The sequence below is a fragment of the Necator americanus genome, chromosome I (genome assembly GCF_031761385.1).
Source record: "Necator americanus strain Aroian chromosome I, whole genome shotgun sequence".
Lineage (NCBI taxonomy): Eukaryota > Metazoa > Nematoda > Chromadorea > Rhabditida > Ancylostomatidae > Necator > Necator americanus.
In genome coordinates, this window is record NC_087371.1 from 18,633,647 (window position 1) to 18,655,498 (window position 21,852).

At 43.3% G+C, this 21,852-nt stretch overlaps 4 protein-coding genes across 7 annotated transcripts; 1 reads left to right on the forward strand and 3 right to left on the reverse strand.

Annotated features, from left to right (window-relative positions):
- Window positions 1-645: 645 nt before the first annotated feature.
- Window positions 646-1,569, reverse strand: RB195_006115 (uncharacterized protein; the record flags this gene model as incomplete). 2 transcript variants are annotated; one of them, XM_064178996.1, is made up of 1 exon in its annotated part: window positions 646-1,569. In XM_064178996.1, the coding sequence occupies one exon, from the start codon at window positions 1,567-1,569 to the stop codon at window positions 646-648; it is 924 nt and encodes a 307-aa protein (XP_064035989.1). The 2 variants fall into 2 exon arrangements, with proteins under 2 accessions (XP_064035989.1, XP_064035990.1); XM_064178997.1 differs by having other exon boundaries at window positions 646-1,452.
- Window positions 1,570-2,022: 453 nt separating this feature from the next.
- RB195_006116 (uncharacterized protein) lies at window positions 2,023-2,571 on the reverse strand (the record flags this gene model as incomplete). The annotated part of the gene is made up of 1 exon (XM_064178998.1): window positions 2,023-2,571. The coding sequence occupies one exon, from the start codon at window positions 2,569-2,571 to the stop codon at window positions 2,023-2,025; it is 549 nt and encodes a 182-aa protein (XP_064035991.1).
- A 48-nt stretch (window positions 2,572-2,619) lies between these two features.
- On the reverse strand, window positions 2,620-7,217 carry RB195_006117 (uncharacterized protein; the record flags this gene model as incomplete). Of its 2 annotated transcripts, XM_064178999.1 has the most annotated exons (3): window positions 2,620-3,335; window positions 3,400-3,578; window positions 7,132-7,217. In XM_064178999.1, 3 exons carry the CDS (start codon window positions 7,215-7,217, stop codon window positions 2,620-2,622), a joined length of 981 nt encoding a protein of 326 aa, XP_064035992.1. The 2 variants fall into 2 exon arrangements, with proteins under 2 accessions (XP_064035992.1, XP_064035993.1); XM_064179000.1 differs by lacking the exon at window positions 7,132-7,217 and having other exon boundaries at window positions 3,400-3,619.
- Window positions 7,218-11,020: 3,803 nt separating this feature from the next.
- Window positions 11,021-21,688, forward strand: RB195_006118 (uncharacterized protein; the record flags this gene model as incomplete). Of its 2 annotated transcripts, XM_064179002.1 has the most annotated exons (17): window positions 11,021-11,034; window positions 11,090-11,214; window positions 11,320-11,420; window positions 13,111-13,194; window positions 13,255-13,356; window positions 13,422-13,508; window positions 15,299-15,382; window positions 15,435-15,541; window positions 15,846-15,951; window positions 16,007-16,084; window positions 16,151-16,328; window positions 17,013-17,074; window positions 17,140-17,228; window positions 21,149-21,213; window positions 21,284-21,382; window positions 21,441-21,524; window positions 21,585-21,688. In XM_064179002.1, 17 exons carry the CDS (start codon window positions 11,021-11,023, stop codon window positions 21,686-21,688), a joined length of 1,569 nt encoding a protein of 522 aa, XP_064035994.1. The 2 variants fall into 2 exon arrangements, with proteins under 2 accessions (XP_064035994.1, XP_064035995.1); XM_064179001.1 differs by having other exon boundaries at window positions 21,149-21,382; window positions 21,585-21,654.
- Between the last annotated feature and the right edge of the window lie 164 nt (window positions 21,689-21,852).

The following is a 21,852-nucleotide window of genomic DNA, read 5'->3' on the forward strand; positions in this document are numbered from 1 at the left end:
TACCTAATTTATTTATGGAAGCCCCTCTAATGCATTTGCGTAATTGGTTGTGAATGTTAAACATAGACGAGAAACGGATTTTGCCCTTTTCTGAACCTTCCTACATCTTTTAGTCAAACGATCAACAACTTGTGAAAAATAACCAGGAAAATAACCAGGTTTGCGTCGCTAGGGGCTAGAATGTTCTGCAGTTCCGGCCGGCACCCGCATGACTCTTAAAGTCTACTTTCTTTATTCGCGCAGCACTCGCTGCATGTTTTCGTGGATGAAAAACGTTATGGAAAAACAATATTAAAAAAAACGCAGGCATGAAGAATCTGGCTTAAAAGCGGTAAAAGTAACTAAACGTATCAAAATTAATTACTTTAAAAGCATCACCCCACGAATCTGAGGTGGTACGGATTTCAGGTGGAGTATTCATATACGGGATCGTAGATTACGGAGAGGAGGGTGATTCCGCCCATTTCTTCCTAATTGTCGTAAAAAAAAGGCCCGGAAGATACGGCTTCGAGCGTTCCGGCGCACTATTTTCTACAAGGAGCTGGATTGGAGCGCGCCAGCCGTGTGCACGCGCTGCATCTTCCGGACCGTTTCTTACGGCAATTAGCAAGAAATGGACGGAATCACCACCCTCTCCATAATCTACTATGCCGTATACGAATACTTACTTAAATACTTAGATGGCCCGTCTTCACTAGACGTGCGGGCATCTCTTCCACTCGTTTCCCTAGCCATTGTCATCCAAGATGTTCTCAAGCTTCGTGAGTGACGTTGACGAAGTCCTTGAGCCGTATCCAGCTGAGCTCTCAGCTGGTCCATCCGTGCAGCGAACACGTCACCCCATCTCGTTGGCGGTCTCCCTCGGGGGCGTTTAGCGTCCCTTGGGATCCACTCTAGCGTTCTTTTAGTCCATCTATCGTCGATTCTTCTCATGATATGACCGGCCCATCTATGTTTTGCTTTCGATACATATTCCGCTGGGTCGCGAAGACGGGACATTGTTCTTAATTCGGAGCTACGAAGACCGGCAAGGTGTTGGGTGCGTCGGTTAAACTTCAGGAGACATCTCTCAAGGACTCTGTGGGTAGTAAGTAGCTTCTTAGACGTGGCCGCGGTGTCTGCCCACGTCTCCGCTGCGTAACAGAGCGATGGAAGGACTGTCGAGTCGAACAAATGGGCACGAAGATCTTGGTCCGTCAGTTGGTCCGTAGCTTCCCTGACGGCTGCGAATGCTGCCCATGCTGCTCTCATTCTTCTATTCAGTTCTTCCTTCAAGTCGTTTTTCATGTTCATAGAACGTCCGAGGTATACGTATGACGGAGTTTCCACGATTTGGGAGCCTTCAAGTTGTACTCCTCCGTCCTCGCAGTGGGCGTTCTTCATGAACTGTGTCTTCATTCTGTTTATTCGTAGTCCTATTCTCTTCCCTGCTTCGTTTAATTCGTTGAGCATCGTTTCTGCTTCATTGGTACTGCTCGAAAAGAGAACGATGTCGTCCGTGAAACGAAGGTTGGAGAGAAATCTTCCATCAACACGTATGCCCCTTTCTTCCCAGGATAGTGATTTCATTATCCATTGCAATGCAGCCGTGAATAGCTTCGGCGATATAGTATCGCCTTGTCGTACTCCCTTTCCAATGGGTATGGTGAGAGGGCGGTGGAAAAGCTGTATCCTAGTCGTGCATCGTTCATAGCAATTGGCTAATGTCCTCACATACGACGCGTCTACACCTTGATCGACCAGGCTATTGCATTCGTTTCTACGCTGTCAAAGGCTTTCTCATAGTCGACGAAGGTTAGAATAAGGGGCAGGCGGTATTCCCGGCAAACCTCTATGACCCTCGACACGGTCCGGATGTGGTCCAAGCAGCTGAACCCTTGGCGGAATCCAACTTGTTCTTGAGGCTGGGCTTCATCCAGCGTCCTAGATATGCGTGTGAGGATGATCTTGGTGAATACTTTGTATAACACGTTCAGCAAGCATATCGGACGGTAGTTCCGAAGGTCCTCTCAGTCACCTTTCTTATGGATAAGAACGGTTCGCGAGGTCTTCCACTGGTCTGGGATCCTTTCTTTCTGAAGATAGGATGTCATGTGCGCTGCTAACAGCTACATGGAGCGGATGGCCACCAGCCCGAAGAAAGTCTGCTGATATAAAATCAGGTCCGGGGGCTGTGCCAAGTTTCATGCCCTTGATAGCGACTCGTACTTCCGAAGGGAGAATCCGTGGTGGAGCTTCGCCAGTGGGGATGATTGGGCTTGACACAGGAGTTGATGAACGGAAAAGGTTCGAGTAGAACCTTTCCGTGATGATTTCCATCTCACGACGAGAAGACGTGCGAGTCCCGTCTTCGCTCAGCAAGGTTGCTAGCGGAATATTATATTCGCGAAGATCCCTGCGGCACTTCTTTAGACTCGTTCTTCTTTGTGCTGCTTCTAGAATGTTCTTCTGCCTGTACTTCAAAAAATCCTCCTGCAACGCTTTTCTGCAGCTAGTGTTTGCTACTAACCGCTCAATGTGCGACGCATTCGGATCAAGCCTGAAAGCCCTTCTTCTTTCCAACAATTCCATTTCCTCGAAATTCGATCCAAGTTTGTCGTGCGCGACTTCGAGGCACGTTCAGCACAGGCTCGTAATCCTCTGAGCAGCATCTCGTAGTCCACGTTTGGGTCCTCCTCGATGTGCCAGGCGATGTCCACCTTGGGACAGGGAGTCCTCGAGTACGCAGTCGTCGTAGACGACTTCTTTTCTTCTTCGTTGCCGATAGCAGATGTTCTTTTCCATCGTGTGGCTAAGTCGTATTTTCGCACGAAGGAGACGGTGATCAGAACCACTACAAAAGGATGGTACTACTGAGACGTCAAGTAGACACCACCTCCGGTTGGTGAGTATGTGGTCGATCTCCGCACGAGTCCCGCCATTGGGCGATTCCCATGTCCACCGACGATGATCTTTTTTCATGGAAAGAGAGTTCCCATGAAAGAGGCGAGCGGCGGACAACAGCCCGGCGAGACGATTGCCATTTTCATTCCGGTCCCCTAGTCCAAATCTTCCAATCCTGTATTCCTCTTCTGTGGCCTTTCCTAGTTTTGCGTTGAAGTCTCCGACAACGAATTTGTAAAAGGACTTCTCGTTGCGGACTACTTCCTCCAGCTCCTCGTAAAACGCCTCCAATTCGGAATCATCAGCTGCTGATGTTGGTGAATAGCAGTTGATGATACTGATGGATTTTTGGCGCAGAGGACGTGGGCGAAGAATGGCCAGACGAGGTGACAGGATCTCGTGAGAATCGACGAGATGGACGACAGATGGGTGCACAACAAAACCAACACCGCCTACATTTCACGACGGAACCTTCTCTCCACGAATGACGAGTGTACCGTCATTCATCTGTCGTACGTCTTCTGCACTTGGTCTCCTGCAGAGCAATCACGTGAAATTTGATACGCTCTGCAGCTCCGAGAAGGGCATGCAGGTCAGCGTCTGTGGAAACTGTTCTCGCGTTGTAAGTACACAGTCTGAGACAGTCTCCATGGCAAGTCGTGCGTGTGTCGCCTTGGTCCAGAATCAATGACGTCCTGAGCAACTTGAGATTTGATCGCCTCTCACCGGTTGCCATACCGTCCGATGTCTGAGACGGCAGGGCCCAGTGTGCAGGGTACTGAGACAGTGAATATGCTGGAGTGGTAAAGAGACTTTTCCCCAAACTAAGCAGCCATGCCACGGCGAGCTTAGCTTTCACCACAGGTCGTCGCCCAACCTATATGGATCAGGGAACCACCTTGCGACATTTTGTGTCAAACTCCTTCTCAGCTTGGGAGACCCTGCCGGAGGACGAACCTCCGCTGTGCATCGCAGTTCGATGCCCAGTGCCACCTCCACGCCACTATGAGGCGGTAAACCGTTGTGGAGGCGTATACGAATACTCCACTTCAAATTCGTACCACGTCAGATTCGTGGGGTGATGCCTTTAACAGCTGTTTCGAGCAACGAGAAACATTATTGTGGGAGGGATCAAATAGAGAAGAGATTCGAGTTTGGAATGTCTGCAAAATATTTTTTCGAACTTCCATCCTATCCACAAAGGCACTGAAGGAATTTCGTGCGGATAATGAGGGAAGCGAACGAGACAATTTTTGAAACATCGTAAATAATAGACCTAGTAGAAGCAGAAAAAGTTTTTCGCGCTTTTAATTTTTAAATAAGTTCTCAGATGTCAAAAGCTGCTTGAGAAAAACTCTACTTTTGCCCCTACTTCAAATAAATGGGAGTTAAAAAAACGAAAAGAAAGAAGGACTGCATGTCCAAGTAGCACCATAGCTGTAACAAGAAAAAGAGGCAAGAAAATTGAGGAAAAGAGTAGTAGGGAGAAAAAAAGAAAAGAGAGAATATGTTCAATCTAACAATAGTCAATAATCCTCACATTCTTCCACCACCAGAGCAATTTCAATTCATTTTTCCTTTATGTTATACTTCTTTGGAGTTACGTAAGCAATTAAACAACCGAAATAATCAGCATTCAAGCAATGAGTGTGTTCCTCAATAGAAAAGTCAACAACGCCAACCCGTAACAAAATGTCTATCTCATTAGCATTTAGCTCTATTTACATGCCCAATGAATCAAAACGTATTGTTCGTTACGTCAAAAAAGATTTGACTGCTAAATTGTGCCCCCTTTGAAAGCATCTCGAGACAACAATAAGCTGACAGAGCAAGAGGCTTTCTTAGGAATAAGTAGTTTCTAAAAAAAGAAGAGAGAGCAAGATGACATAAATAACCATGATTAGAATAACGAGATGATGATATCAGAGTGGCCTCAACTGTTCTTTCGCATAGAACTCGAAGTCTCATTTGATAGTAATGCAGAAAATAATATACAGAAGGTCCCACTGTCGTTGGATTACGGTAGCTGCAGAAGATGGCACAATCTGACTCAAACTAGTCGTTCCTTAAAAAGCTTCTTTCCCTGTTTCAAATGCGCATACAACTTTTCCCAGCAAAAGGCCAACTAAAGAGTGATGGGCCGGTAAAAAAAGTTTCAAAGTCTCTGAAAATCCGAAAAAAAAACACTTGGCATGTCTTCAAGATTTTTGAGGATACCCTTAATGATTTTCTTGAATAACCGTAGACCGTATAATCGCACTAACAGTTTTTGAACAACGACAAAAGTCACACAACAAGTGCACTGCAAGGAAGAACATTCAAGCGAATATACTTCTTCAGTGTCATTATTCAAAGCAAGGAGCTTTTGCAGTAAAGCTAGGTTTTTTGAAGAGGTTACTACTGCGGAAAAAATTGCGCTTCTTTAAAGTCGTCCTCTAGCAGCAGTACAGAGGATTTTTCTTTTCCAAATGGACCTGGTCTGAAGTTCCCGTAGAGATACGAAATCCACCACTCGTCTCGTAGTTTGGAAAAAAACAACAGAATTTTTCGAGGGAGGATCAGAACATTTCTAACTTTCACGAAAACAGTAGGGCTTTTAGCAACAATTGGCAAGAATTCAAAATATACGCAGCTTTAATCAATTCGTGGCGCTCTGACGAATCAATTGGTCGGGAATAAAACTGCTAAGGGCTAGTAGTTAGTAGTTGTCGTCGCCACAATAATACAAGTGAGGTTCTATGAGCTTCATAAAAATGTGACTCATCACCGAGCTCTAAAATCTCATGACGTTCCGAAATCACCCAAAGTGCTACTTCCGCTCTACTTCCCTACGTCTACGTTGAAACTGAGAACATCAACATCAACCAGCATCATTAGCATACCCGATGCTGTTATAAGGTACGAGTAAGCTGGCGATCAAGAATCAGGTGGAGAAAGCAGGAGCGACTGATGTGCTTGAGTCTAATTATCCGTCACAGATGCAGCGAGTGAACCGCGTCTGACAGACAACTCGGGCGAGCTAATTTGGATCGAATTCAGCATCTGCCCGAAGAGGAGTAGTAAGCACGGTGGGAAGTGAGGGATGAGCGCCGGTCACCGTTCACTCTCACAACACTGCCGTAAGAGTGCAGTTGAATGAAGAAGCAGCTTAATTGGGAGCGGAAGGATAACACACTGAGCCGCTCCTTCAACTCGATTCCATTAATGTTTCCTTCGTTCTCGATGAGTAGCTAACTGTGTAGAATCAGACAAATTTCTGCAACTTCCGAAACAAGTGGTTGTTTAAATCCAGAATGAGAAAAGCGAATTTCAGCCATCTATCATTCGTCATGGATAATGCATTTTGGGTGATTAAGTATGCCAAAAGATCGAAAATTATATGTGTGAAATATATGTATGTTTGTATGAAATAACTTTCAGGGAAGAGTGATGAATTTCCTATGGTTTGCTAAGGAAGACGACGCTCTTCAGAACTTACATGTATTTATGATAATGATAGATATATTTAATGTTGACAACATGCCGCTGATTTTCCTACCAAAGCACCTTTGCCAAGTAGGCACATTTTTATGTCCAGCATGATATATTTAATTAGATAACTGATTTCTTTGATTGAGCCAGACACGAGGTCGTTACTATCCTTAATTCGTGGCTAACGTTTACTGTTGTGTTTTTCTGTTGTTTCACTGTTGGGCCTCATAGCTACCAGAAGAAGAGAACACCGTGCCTTAGGATCAGATGACTATCCTGCCACTGCTAGATACCTGTGGTGAGGTGACCAGCGCAATCAAATATCAGCCTCAAATAGGGCATGAAATTCCCGCGGAATGCAGAGGCATTCCTGATTGCGATTCATCTTTAGCCCCTCGGAGTGGATACAAAAAGTCTCCAGAATCTTGGAGGAATACTAGGTTCGCACGCCGCGAAAATCGTGATCTTAACTTCAAAATCATCTCCGTTATGACGCCGCACCCTATGACCACCTTATGCCGTGGAGTCACATGATTTCCTTTTGCCGCCCAGGTGTTCTTTGATTCGTTTAGTTAGATAATTATTTGTTTTCATATTTAGATATTATGTCTATTGCAAATCAGCAATTATATTCAGCGAAATCATCAATATTGCGCTCTACCACCTATTCTTTTCATATTGTACGATTTATACAACTTTTTATTGTATGAAGATTCATTGCGCGTGCCTCGTTATTCTTATTCGGTGTAACTGTGGAAACGAAAGAAGAAATCTTACCTACAAGTACATGCCGTAGGCACAACAACTGGTGATCGGGACGAATGTGTGATGGAAACAAGGACGCCGTTACTGTCATGGTTCATTGCTGGAACAGCCAGTTAAGGAACTAGGAGAAGATTAAAGAGAAGAAAGGGCAGAAAATTGCACTTTCGTAGTCGAAAACGCGCAAACCTACTTTAATTTCATTCCCTCAGAACGTTCACTGATGCAGCATTGATGAGGAGAAAGTGGACGCCATTCTAAAGTAATGGAGATTGAAGCGACCTGTCAAAGGTCGACACGAAGGGATTTTCCTCGGAATGACCACGTTGGTAGATCAGATGCGCTCGTCGCGTGCTCCGTTGAAGACTCGGACGAGTGTATCATGCTCGTTTTCCGCAAAATAATTGGTGTTTCAAATTAGGTCGTAAAAAAACCGAAGTGCACTATGATATCATTGTCACAATGGACTGATTCATTTTACGCCGATATGTGATTCGTTTATACTTTGTCGTTAGCAGTGACACGTAACAAAGATCATGACCATGTTCCGTGACGATGATGCTAACAACAGTCCCGCACTTACAATCAAAAACGGAATTGAAATCACAGCCGCAAATATTGGTAGTCAGGATGTGCTGCTTCCTCATCGGGCGAACGTTATACCTATGAATTGAGGGTTGAAAAACGTTCAATTAAGTGCTGGAAGACCGATGACCTAATGGTAGGACTTCTTTACAAAATCCTTTAAAGGAAAGTACGATGCTTTTCGAGTCCCTAGCAAGAAAATGGGCAACCGGACGACATATACGGGCGATCGAGACAAATGGAAGTACTGCTAGCGCCAGCAAATCGACGAACAAGCACAGGTGACACAGGTGATTAACTACAGGTGGAGTTCATTAATTCATAGTAATCTTTAGATAGATGCTTCGATTTATGTTCTGGAAACTGACGAGGTTCATGCGGACAGGTTGAATAACTGTTGAAGACAGAAGGGTCCTAGTTAACATGGTGTGGGGGAGTCAGTGATTTATTAATACGTCGACTACAACGTGCTTCTCAATTTTGACTCGACATCGAACAATGTTTCCACAGTGGCAATATTTTTGTACACGCTCCTTTCCTTTTCCCTAGAATGCTGCAAGAATAGGATTACGTACGTAATTACGTATTGCCTCATACGCCTAAATTCATAAGACTCACTGGTGGGATATGTGATTTACTCACTACCGTCAAAGTGTTGAACAGGAAAAAATTAACGTCGAATCAACGCAATAGTTAGAACCTCTACAGTATACGTCATTAATTAGGGTTGACGGAAATTACACTGAAAAAAGTTGGAATGAGTTTTCTCCTCCTTGAACCATCTCTCCAACGTTTTCCTATGGCTCATGAAGAACTGCCCCTTGTTTCAAAACACCAGTTAAAATTAAAAAGAAAAGTCATTCCACTCTAGTCTCGATGAGTCTTCGCTCATTCGCTAGGAGACGAGAATTAGACTAGTTCGAAAACGAGAGAAGATTCGGATTCAAGAAAAAAAGAGCCCCATTTTTCTCCATTGCGGAGGACCTGAAGACTTATTAAGCTAAGTTTCCCTTGATGTTTATTACTGGGAAGCCAGAAAAATAACCTTTGAGAAGTAGCTCGGATACTTTGGAGTACTGTATGAAGTCATTAAAGTCACCAAGAATATTGTTCATTCGTTCTAAATGGAGTCATTTCTAGTGAAGGAATGTGGCGTTTCGTAATAGCTTGCTACAGTATTTCACAGCCTTTTACTTCTTAAAAGCAGCGCATCACGAAACGATGTTAAGATCATTTCACGGAAAGCTGGGGTAAGCATCTAATCCACGAATAGAAGCCAAAACACATCCAATCTACAACAACAATCCAGAAAAAAAAAACGTCTGAAGCAACTTTGTGTGATCCAATCTCTCGAACGATGCAATTTTTTACCAGTAGCAGGGACAATCCGCAACGCGTCTGTGAGTGTGCTAATGGGGCAGCTTCAGCTGATTATTTGAAGTGCATCGGCTGGATTGCAGGTGTTGTACCACGATGGGATTCCCCGCGAGTCCGTAATAAGTTGCATAGTTGGGGAGAGCGGACCACATTAGGCTACTTCACACGCCTTTTTCTGAATTGAAGGTCATCACGCTTATATTTGTGAACTAAAAATCTACCCCATCCAGTCGAGGAAAACTGACATCATCACCTTCGTAATACAGTTCCTTTGAAGTTTTTTTTTACCTAGTGAGCAGAACAGGAAGAACGATAAACAAGAGGAAACAGAATGTGCCTTGTAATGTTGCCATTATTGCTTGAAAAACTCTCAAAATACTTACTAATAAAAATACTCAATTAATGTAAGAGTTTCTAACCAAAGTGAAAACGCAGTCACTTCACCAAAGCCTTTTGCGTCTTCGAAATCATCTCTGGTTTCACCGTTATGGAACGAGTTAAAGTTAGGCCATGAAAGGGGCATGTACTTAGCTTCAACAAATATTCCTCGAATGAAGCATCGCTAATGAATGCCTCAAAGGTAACATGCAACGAATTTGATGTGATCCCAAATCCGAGTTGTTTCGCTCACCTCTGCGTATTCGTTGTGAAATTAGCTTAATAGCAGAGCTAGAGAAGTTTACAAGAGGCTCCTCCACCACTAAAAGGCCCTTTTTATCAAGTCAAGAAAAAACTGCGAATTTGTAAGGATCAATAGAAAGGTGTATGAAAATTGCAGCGGACAGATAAATACAAAGTTACATGCCAGGGAAAAATCAAGGCTCAACCACGTACTTTGGCTAATTTCTTTCTAAGCAAAGTTATTGTAGTTCTCGTTACGTAAACATCTCCTCTATCCGCTGGATCATTCTCGTAGGAAAGGATCGCTTTCAATGCTTGGTATTTTGGCGTAGATTAAAGGCATCACCCCACGAATCTGGAGTGGTACGGATTTCCGGTGGAGTATTCGTACTCGGGATCGTAGATTATGGAGAGAAGGGTGATTTCGTTCATTTCTTCCTAATTGCCGTTGAAAACGACCCGGAAGATACGGCTTCGAGCGTCCCGGCGCACTATTTTTTACAAGGAGTTCGATTGGAGCGCGCCAGCCCTGTGCGGCGCCGCTTCTTCCGGGCCGTTTTCTACGGCAATTAGGAAGAAATGGACGGAATCACACCCCTCTCCATAATCTACGATCCTGTATACGAATACTCCACCCGAAATCCGTACCACCTCAGATTCGTGGGGTGATGCCTTCAAATGAGGGCGAAGAAAACCAGAAAAAAAGAACTTGTGCATGAAAGCGCCCTCTTTGGACTGCATATAGGGCTTTAGAAATAAGTTTTATACCGCACATCTTCACATGAAACAAAAACATCAGAAAAATGAGATTCGTGGTGAATATTGTGATCTGTTGAAAGTGGATCGCCTCGATCACTAAGTTGCATTGAAAGTGCACCAAGAATAAACCTTTCAAAGATTTTGTGTGAGTGACAAAAAGAACTAGACCCCCTACTATGTATCGTATCTATTTCCTCTGAAAAATCACAGAAGCAAAAATAAAGTAGAAATATCATATCATAAAGATACGCCTTACAGTGGGCAACGGGAAGGTCTGAGCAAATGGTGGGCCAGATGACACCACGGTTTAAATATTTGAATTAGACTAGTCAACTTCACGAGCTCTACGAACGTATTGCATGAACATCGCGAGGGAAAGAGATGGAAGTGATACTGAGCTCACAACATCAGCAAACACCGACCACCTAATTCTAAATGACTGAGTATCACACTGTTTACAACTCCAAAGATGATAAACAGTTTTACATTGCACAACTAGAATGGAACTATTGGGGTTGCCTCATTCCACTGTAGTTGTTCGTCGTCTGCAGTTGTCGTCAGAATGGCAGAGGAGAGGTGAGCAGGTGATTTGCAGTAGCCTGTGTGCGTTTAACAAATGGATGCCCTTTAGTGCCAAATCTGCAAGATCCGAAAGATCGGAGAGAAGCAAGAGGGTCACAAAGGAAAAGAAAGGAGGCAAGAAAAGTGAGAGAAGCGAGAAAAGCGAGAAAAGCGAGAAAAGCAGCAAGAAAAGACGTAAAGAATCATCTTTCACCTTCACCATCGCTTAAAAAAAAATTGCGGTGGTCTCCACTCTTCTGTTCATATGATGGTCAATTTCAATGAAATTGGAAATTTCAGGCAGCGATAGATCGGATAGGTCAGGTAAATCCTCCAAAAGGTCTTCGAAGTCGGGTAGAAGAAAGCATCGTTCGAGAAGATCCGACAGAAGCAAGGGAAGAGTAAGCCATCCTTAAGATCATTGAAGAGATTTCTCTATTTTCAGTGGCCAGTTCACACTAACATGTTTGGGGGCTACAGTGTGGTTCAGGCGCTAGAGCACCACACAAACATGGATTCACGTGGATCTTGAACTGCCAGCATCCTCTCCGGTGCCGGTGTCGAACAACACTTGCGACTTCGTTCGACTCCTCCTTTGATGAGTATCGATTTCGAACAGAGAACGCAGCGAAATGAACCAGTGAAACCGATGATAGTAGTGATATAAGCGTTACTGATTGCATATCGGTTGATCTTGTTTTCATCCAAGGTTCATTTTTACGCGAAAACGAACGTAATTCGGTTACGTCAAGAGGAACTTCAGCGATGCAAGCAATCTCACGGATTTCCCCCTATGCTTTGTTACGTCTTCCAAAGAACATTAAACCAGAACTGGCCCCACGCGCCAGTCTTAACAAGAAAGAAACTGTGTCTAGACTTTTTTTGGACTCCACCGCTCAATAAAGGCGCTACGGGTTACCAGTACTCCCCCGTCTTAGCACCCCAGCTAAAATACGGTAATAGAATTCAAGAATGGAGATCCAAAGAAATTTTTGAAGTCCCAAATCAAATATTGCGATCGCCGAAGCTCTCTGACTCAATCTATTCACTATCTTCATAAAAGCGACCTAGAAAATCAAAACATCAGCTTCCCTCTGTTAGGTCAAATAAAGAAACGCGGCGTCAACGAAAGCGAGAGCTACGAATGGATTCGTAACGATGTTTCTAAATGTGGAATTTTATTGTTTTCAATTTGCCTTACCCGATCGTACCAACTTCGTACTACTGAGTCCGGATTACAGCAGGTGATTAGGACAAGCACCGTATGTGGCAGCCTACGATGTAACGATTGCACGAACAAGACATTGAACACGAATGCATCAGAGTTTGAATTTCGATAAATCGATACTTCAAAAAATAGCTCTTCCTATCGCCTTTTCCACCGGGTCATACCGATCCGTGTTGACCTGAATTATTACACAATTCAATCGGTACTATTAAAAGCACCTCGTGAAAACCACTTAATGTCTCATTCTAGCGTTAAACAGCTTAACTTCTACTGGTGAGTACTCTACACTGACGAATACAGTCTGCTATAACAAAAGTAGAATTTCAACTAAAAATGATGGAAGAAAAGATTCACGACTTTTAAAACGGATGCAGCTGCGTGTGGTTGATTATGATGCGTAGTGGAGCGGACCGATTGATTCCTTATTTATTGCCAACGGAGATCACAAAGTTTATCAGTATCATCAGTTTTATCAGTATCTATGTTCCTCTGCTACTATAGCCGAGCTGTGTTGCTACTACTTCGATTCTGGGTGGACAACATGCAGGAGAGATACCTTTCATTGTCATTTAGGTACACAGGATATGCTACTGATATCCAGGACTCAATTACAAAGTGGCCGTCTTACTTCAACTGAACTTCACGAAGCTCAGAGAAATCTGGAAAAGGCAGCCTCTTTTCCTGCTAAATGAGCATATCGTATTCTCAGTTGAAAGGTTATATATGTGATTGATCTACTAAACTAATGCAACAAAAAAGAGAAGAAATTACTTGAAGGTCTACTGAAAGCGTCGAAGTTTCCGCGCTTTCATCGCTTTTCACATTTTTTTCGTTTCGATCCGCGAACAACTGTGTTTTTCCAGAATACCATCAAACTCATCTACAAGAAAGGTCATCGATATGTAAAAATAGTTGATTTCGTGGGCGTTTCGCAGCTTATTAAACAGGTTTGCGGCTCTATATATTCGTTATGGTGAGCGAGAAAATTAAGAGCACCATTATTCCAGCATCAAGTGACAGGAAGAGTTCCACGTTCAATTGATCTCACTGACTATTTCGATTCGACGATAACTATTTTCGCTGACTACATCGAAAAAGGGGAAGTAAAGGTATATGGTATCGTCACGAGGGTACCCATTGACGATCGATTTTTTTTCGATAACCTGAGATTCAGGCTCAAATTTCCTTCTACTCCCTTGCGGAACTATTGAAACTCACGAAAACATTTGTGATGGAGGAACTTCAGAAACGTCTTGAGGAGGTACCGATGTTCAGTGCTGAACTCTGACCCTACTGCTGTTTATTTTAAGAAACTACCCACACCCTTCGGCTTCGCAACAAAACCATCTGAACATTTTTTTTTCTTTCGCGCACTACTTCGCTCTTAGCTCAGTATTCTTTTAGCGCGATTTCATCCTCATTGGATATCGGGGATTAAAGATGCGAAAATCTCAACACAAAATCAGAAATTTTGAAATATCTTCACTTCTTTGTCCAAATCAGAGTGCTGGGAAGAATTCGAGAAGCATATCGACATTTTAGATTTAAAGTGATAGGTTTTGAAGCTGACCGTGACATGAATACCTTCACGAAATTGTTACAACACGTAAAATTTCGAATTTCTTAGTTACATTGCTTATAATTCTTTGTATACAAATGGATCTCTTCACTTATGACCACACCAGTCTGAAAGTCCGACTAAAGCAGAACTTCAGACTTTCTGTGATGTTTACTTCGCTCGCATTCACTGATAAAAGAAAATTAATATTAGTGCCGTTTTCAGTGAAATTAGACTTGTATCTTTAACAATCTTTCTTCATCTTTTCTATTATAACTAAAAGCGAAAAATTTCATAGTCTTTTTTCTAAACGCGTCAGTTCTACATTTGGAACATTCAAACTTCAGCTTCAAACACTCCTTACCAATATATTATAGACGAAATTTAAAACCTTTACTCGAAATATGAGGTTTCCTCCTGTCTTTCCTCATCGCTTATCAAAGAATGATGTTTTGGCATAAATTCACCTGAACGACATCATCGTACTGATAAGGACAACGCTCTACGTCAGATCATGTAAACTGTTCGCTACTATTTAAGCAGCCGTTTGCATCGTGTTTCCACTTTCTGAGGAAGGTATGCCAGCATGCCGCCAACCTGAAGCGAACGAAGAAGGAAATAGACACGCGGAGGAGTCATAAAGGTGAAAAGCGATGCGCCCAGTGGCCACGGCTATGAAACGGCCACAATCATCTATCTTTTGCGACATGCACACGAAGATATTGCGCACAAATCCGACGCCGCGGGACCCGTCACAACCCATTTTGTAGATAGCTATCTGGCGCCGGCACACCAACTCGACGCCGGTGGACCCGTCGTACCCTCCTTTTCGAATTTCGTGACACACATACACACACATACACATATACACACATACACACATACACATACACACATACACACATACACATAAACAGATACATACAAACACATACACACATACACAAATACACACACATACACACATATACACACATACACACATACACAAATACACACACATACACACATACACACGTGACAGAATAACCTCGTTATTATTATATATCATGGCCATGATAAGTACGTTGGTAAAGTAGAAGGGGAGCACAATGTTGACTATTTGACATCTACAGCTGCGATAAGGGACTGAAAGAAAGAAAAGAGAACGAAAACTTCCAGAGTGGATTCTTCTTTAGAACACCGAAGCTGTGAATAATCTGAGAGCCGGAAAATTCTCAAACCAACAAGTAAAAAATAAATTGCCGAGCCAATTCTATTCAAATTTAACGACAGTGTTTGTTTAAGAATAGTGCCGTAGTTTTCAACCACCCATTTTTTCGGGCATCTCTAACACGGAAAAGCCATTGCAAATTGAAATCGTTATATAAGTCCTGGAGTTTTCATGCCCGCGCGTGACCCTAAAAGTGACCCTGGTCTCCTGAATCTAAAAATCTGTCAATTTGCATTTTCTTTAGTTTCCGCATCAATAATTAGTAATTTCTCCTCTTTAGATCCTAGTTCTGACTGCTGAGACATCAACTGAGAACCTCATCCAAGCAGTACTTGTGGCTGGCACATCGAATATCACAAAGGAGGTTGGTCTTAGTGGGCAAATGACTGCAATAGTGCTTTTATCGGAATTTACAGACTGAAAGCGCTCTTCATTACCTTGCAGCCTGGAGTTTTGTTGAAATGGCCAAACTCCCAGACTTTCAACGCATTCCCTATCACCAGTTTGTCATGCTTCTTGCGAGGTAATTGATACAACAGTAAAACTTTTGTGAGGATGGCGGGATTAACGTCAGGAAGAGAGGAAAGATGAATACGCGAAATAAATGGATAAAAACCATATGTCGAACTTTTAATCGCTATTCGCACATAAAGCCGCAAGACAAATCACTGCACTGAGATCAAATATGGCAAGCATGCATAACGGCTGGCAGACGGGATTGGAGATTAATAACGACTCAATAAATGATGAACAAATATTAATAACGACTTGACTAATCATATAGTCAGTTTCATATTCATTCAGTCATATAGACAATGGTTTTATAGTTGTGAACTCCACATTTCTCATGAGTTAGTAGCGGCTGATGCAGCACTCCTGTGGCTTGTAGGCCAACCGCATCCAGCTATCTACGCGCCAGGTGTATTTTCTGTGGTAAGATGTTCGAAGGGAATTCCAGACGACTTCTCGTTTTTGAAACTTTTTGCAGATCCGTTCCGCCTATTTGAGTAAAGTGGACCGCCAACTTATCATCGAGCGAATCGCCACTCTTCAAATGCCGGAATCGGTACGAATAGAGCTTAAACATAAAAGAATAGGAACAAACGCCATGCATCTTAATATTTCCTTGAAGGTTGCACGCTTCGCCCGTATTTCCATGGAGTCACGCCATAGCCTTCGAATTTGTCTGGAGGGGATTCATATCAGTCGTCATCTGTGCCGTTGTGGAATTCCAGATCCTGAAAATCGTCCGAAAGAAACGACACTCTCACTGAGTAGACCTCGTGAGGGTATAAAATGGAGTGAAAAGAGTAAGTACATGCGATAGTTAGCTAAGTGTAGTTTGAGACGCGGCGCAGCTTAGAGAACATTAACTCTCTGCCCTCCTTCTTTTTTCCCGTAGTGACCAAAAGACGTCCAAGATAGAACTTTTCCAACTTAGACGCAGAATTTTCAACTGCGCGCATAGAAAGCATCTCTACGTACCCGACGAATTTATTAATATTGCTTATTATCTGATCACTTGCCTTTTTAATGATTATCACGTTGTTTATCCTTCATCTCGAATGACAGTGACAGCTAGTAGTTAAGTTCAACGTTGCAGTTGTTCAAGTAAAATATCTGTAGTTCTGAGCGTCTCTGATGTTGATCATGACAGTCTGTTTATCTGACAGCGGTACTTATAGCAGGGTCAAAACGACCTGACGGTGGGACCATCCCTAGCTTCATTCGAACTGCAGTGAGCACTGAGTGGAGCTAGCGAGGGCCACCACTTTCCTCCCTCTCCATCCCTCCTTCCCTATCCTGCAGTTCCAACTTCACGAGCTTCAGGATGTTTTGTCGCAACCATAGTAGGGTTGAACTGTACCTAAAAAGAGCATATTGGAAGATCTTAGGCCGAAGAAGAAATCAGTAACTCCCAATTTAGATAACTTTGAATGCAACATAAATAGCAAAGAGTCTCCTCCTCTTATTTCTGTTTATGATACGTTTAGACCTAGAGGAACAGAAGAGATCCAAGAGATCAAAGAAATCAAAGAGTTCCAAGAGAAGAAAGGTTTTTGCTCAGCCTCAATATTGTTTTCAGATTTTTCCTTGCAGTGTTGAACTTACAATTTTCAGCACCGTTCAAAACGTCACAGTAGCAGGTCATCGAAAGGTCGATCTGGCGATTCAAGTAGCAAGCGAAAGTCATCGAAATCAAGGCCGAGGCACGTAAGCTAGACATTAGATGGGTTTTGATATTTGTATTACGAGAGAAGGGAATGATCATAGATAGCTCTATTATGAGAGCTACAAGGGACTTTCAAGGCCTGTAGATACGAGAACAACCCTTCTGTTTTCCGAAAAAAAATGTTAGATGCAGGGCATGAAACTGACGTTGTCTAGAAACTTCATGAAAAACGTAAGAGTTAAGTGTGTAGATTACGAAGCGTGACTATGCTCAATTCCCAGTTGGCACATTGCAAAGCAATCAAAATCTCCGACTTTCAATGAATCTCGGCATAGTAAGATGTCGTATTGGCTTTTAATAGGTTGTACACGAAATGATTGCTAAACAAATTTATTGGCTAACGTTTCGGCAAAATCGCCTTCTTCAGAGCCTGAAATTGGCACTTCAATTCACAATTTAAACGACCAAATCTGTCCACAACTAAACAGACAAACTAAGCCTATTTTTTCATCCACTGACATAGCGACTGCTCACCATAGATCGGAGACGCCTAGCAGGGACCGCTGACTTATCAACCACACGAGCGAATGATTCGAGTGCCTCATTCGGATCAGAACAGCCAATCGACCCGTAGGGTACGAGTATCCTCGTTATCGAGAGCTTTGCGGATCATTTCAGGACCAGTCTGAGCGTCCGGCTAAAGCCGGACTTCAGACTTTCTGTGTTGTTTGCTTCGCTCGCCTTCACTAATCAACGAAAATTAATATTAGTGTTATTAGTTCTATGAAATTGGACTCCAACAATCTTTCTTCCTTTTTTATATTATAACTATAAGCGAAATATTTCATAGTCTTCTTTCTAAACGCGTCAGTTCTACATTTGGAGTACATTTGATTTGGAGTACATTTGAACTTCAGCTTCAAACACTCCTTATCAATATATTATAGACAAAATTTAAAAGTATCACGCGAAATATGGGTTTTTCTCCTGTTTTCTATAAACAGTTATCAAAGAATGATGCTTCGGCATAAAATGACGTGAAGGACATCATCTTACTGATAAAGATAACGTTCCACGTCAGACCACATAAACATCTTGCTACTATTTAAGCACCCGTTTGCAGGCCTGTTTCCACTTTCTGAGAGAGGCATGCTACCAACTTGAGGCGAACGAAGAAGGAAATGAACACACGGAGGAGTCATATAGGGTGTAAAGCAAAGCGCAGGTGGCCACGGCTTTGAAACGGCTGCAACCATCTATCTTTTGCGTCATGCACACGAAGTTATTGCGCACTATTTCGACGCCGGTGGACCTGTCGCACCTCCTTCCATAGGTATCTGGCGCCGGCGCGCCAGTGTAACCACTGTGGACTGGACCCGTCGCACCCCTTCTACAGGTATCTGGCGCCGGTGGACCCGTCGCACCCCATATTATGGCTATCTGGCGCCGGTGGACCCGTCGCACCCCTTCTACAGGTATCCGCCGCCGGTGGACCCGTCGCACCCCTTTCCATAGGTATCTGCCGCCGGTGGACCCGTCGCACCCCTTCTATGGGTATCTGGCGCCGGCGCACCAATCCGACACCGCAGGACCCGTCGCAACCCATTTTATAGCTATATGACCATAGCGCACCAATCCGACGCCGGGTGGATCCGTCGCACCCCCTTTTTCGAATTTCGTGACACACAGACACACAGACACACAGACACACAGACACACACACACACACACACACACACACACACACACACACACGGACTAAGCTCGTTATTATATATCATGATTTTTGGCTTAAATCCCAAACGTGTGTAGCGATTTTCGAGCCAACGCTTCAGATTCATACATCAAGATTCGAACCCTGATTTCTAAATTGTCTCCGTCGTGTTTTTGTCTTTTATATTCAAATCAGAGAGCACGTGAGCGGAAAGAATAGTGGTTACGAGAACGGACACCTTCACATGCCCATAAAGTGGATAAAGTGTCTGGCTTTAATCAATCCCCCACGTTCACTTCAATTGAGAATCGTTCGAGGTTTAAAGGCAGCATACCACGAGATGGTGCGGATTTCAAGTGGAGTATTTGTCCACGGGATAGTAGATTATGGAGAGGGATGTGATTCCGTCCATTTCTTCCTAATTGCCGTAAAAAAACGGCCTGGAAGATGCGCGCGCACAAGGCTGGCGCGCTCCAGTCGAACTGCTTGTGGAAAATAGTGCGCCGGAACACTCGAAGCCATATCTTCCGGACCGTTTTCTACGGCAATTAGGAAGAAACGGGCGGAATCAATCTTCTCTCAGTAATCTGCGATCCTGTACACGAATACTCCACTGGAAATCCGTACCACTCCAGATTCGTGGGGTGATGCCTTTAACGTGTAACTGGCCTATACAATGACTTGCGGTGGCTAGCCGATGTGTCAAGTCAGTGCTTCTATCCTCCCGGACAAGACTGGTACAAATTTATCGACCCCGGAGGGATGAAAGGCTTGGTGAGCAATAGGGCGTAGTATAGCGGTGAGTATCCGCGTCCGTCACGTGCCCATAGAGCCCAAAAACACGACGGAACCAATTTTGAAATCAGGGTTCAGATCTTGGCGCACGAATCTAAACGTTGGTTCGAAAATCGCTGGAGGCATTTTGAATCCAAGCCAATAATCCTAAAATGAACCGCATGGTTCTCCATAACGAGTGAACTCGTATCTTAGTAGTTGAAGAAGTAGGGTTCGCCAAGAGTATGTCTGATTAGTTCTGGAGAGATTTTGTCGTTTAAATTGTGAATTGAACTGCCTGGAGACGGCAATTTTCCCAAAACGTCAGCCAAAAGAATTACTTAACAGGTAATTAGAAATCAATGTTCTCAATTCCTCCCAACTGCTACGAAAATTAATTCCAATGTGGTACATCAGAACGCATCTCCCACCTACACGCTCCCGTTGCTTTTGAATGAATAGGTTGCTGAGGAGATCGAAGCGTGTGCAAGAGGTGCGCTCTAGCGTATCTCTTAGCAAGGAACGGAGTCTACCATGAGGTTCTTTTTAGGACGATTAGGGGAAATTGAGAGGGGAAATCGGGCATTCACATTCGAAATCTACAACCCAAACTCTGTTTTTTTTCTTAAATACTACGTCAATTTAGTGATGCCCTGCCTTAAGGTTCTAGTTTTATATGGAATATGATAGTGTCGTCAAGGAAATCAGAGCACTCTTGAAGTAACCCTCTGTTTCCACGGATTTTTAAAATATAAGAGTTCAAATTCCAGATTTGAAGAGTAACTTCTAAAATTCTAAAAATAAAGAGCTGTTCAGTCATGAGCAAACACGTCCAAAAAACAGACTGGAGGAGTGAATAAAAATAGCCAGTTAAATGAAGACAAAAACCGAGCAATGGTCAAGGTTGTTACATCAATTTTCGAAAGCTTTTGTCGTTGAGAGATCTGACATGTAATTATCGAATCAGAACGTTTTTGTTAACAGCTAAACATCCTGTTCCCTCTAAGCCAACTGTCTTTGTCTAAAAACACCCTGAAGAGATACAAATTACATCCGATACCTGTTCTTCAATGCACATCACTACATCATGAAACTCACAAACTGGACATAAGCATAACACATTATTTCCTAAGATATTCAGCAGTAGTAATGGTCTGTCTCTGTCTGTTGCAGTAATTATAAAAATCTCAGCATCTATAGTAGGGTCAAAACAAAGTGAAACACGGTGAAATTGTGTACGCGGTTTCTCTCGAGGCGGTACGGTGGAGCGTAGCGGTTAGGAGAGTACTGGGAACCGATCACTGCGGTTTGCGATGGTCCCACCTCTATTCTTAATGCTGCTTCCACTGCGCTGTTTCGAGGGCGTACGCAAATGTATCGTTCTTCATGTCGTTTTGACCCGACTATACGTCTGCATATATGCCCAATTTCACCCATACTTTCAGATAAAACTAATATTGATGTTACAGCTCAGAAGCGGAACGTTCGAGCAGACATCGTAAGAAACGAAGGGATGAGTCGGAAAGAAAGGTACGTAGGTCGCGCGAGGGATCGTCTAGCCGCCGTAAGCGATCGCGGAGTAGGGACGAGAATGGGGATGACAGGGAAAGCAGAAGAAAAAGAAGAAGTCGTAGCTCGAGTAGAAGCAATGGAGGTGGTAACAGCAGCAGAAGACGAAAAAGGAATGACGAGGAGTGCTCGGGGTAATTGCACAAGAAGTTCATATACACAATATACTGTTCATATACCACAATTTTGCAGCAGCGAAAGATCGGAGAGAAAAAAATGCGGACCAAAACTCGGATGTGGTAGGAGAACAAAAAGGGAAAGAGAAGAAGGCTCAGGGTAAACACGAAAGGACCTCAACATCTCATGTTCATGTGTTCACATACCTCAATTTTGCAGCAGCGAGAAGTCCGAGAGAAAAATTGCAAAAAGCGATAACAGAGCAAAGAAGAGTACGAGGAGCGCCTAAAAATATCGTTGATGAAGCCACTGATACAGCGTAGATGAATTCTGATGAAGTAAAGCAGTATGTAGCTGTATTAAAGCTGTTGCTCCAATATGAACCACTACATGGTTTGAACATAGTTGCTCGCTAAGTTAAACATAAACGAACTAAACAAGTACTAATGGTCACTATTTCTCAAAACCGACGATGCCTTGAGTGCAG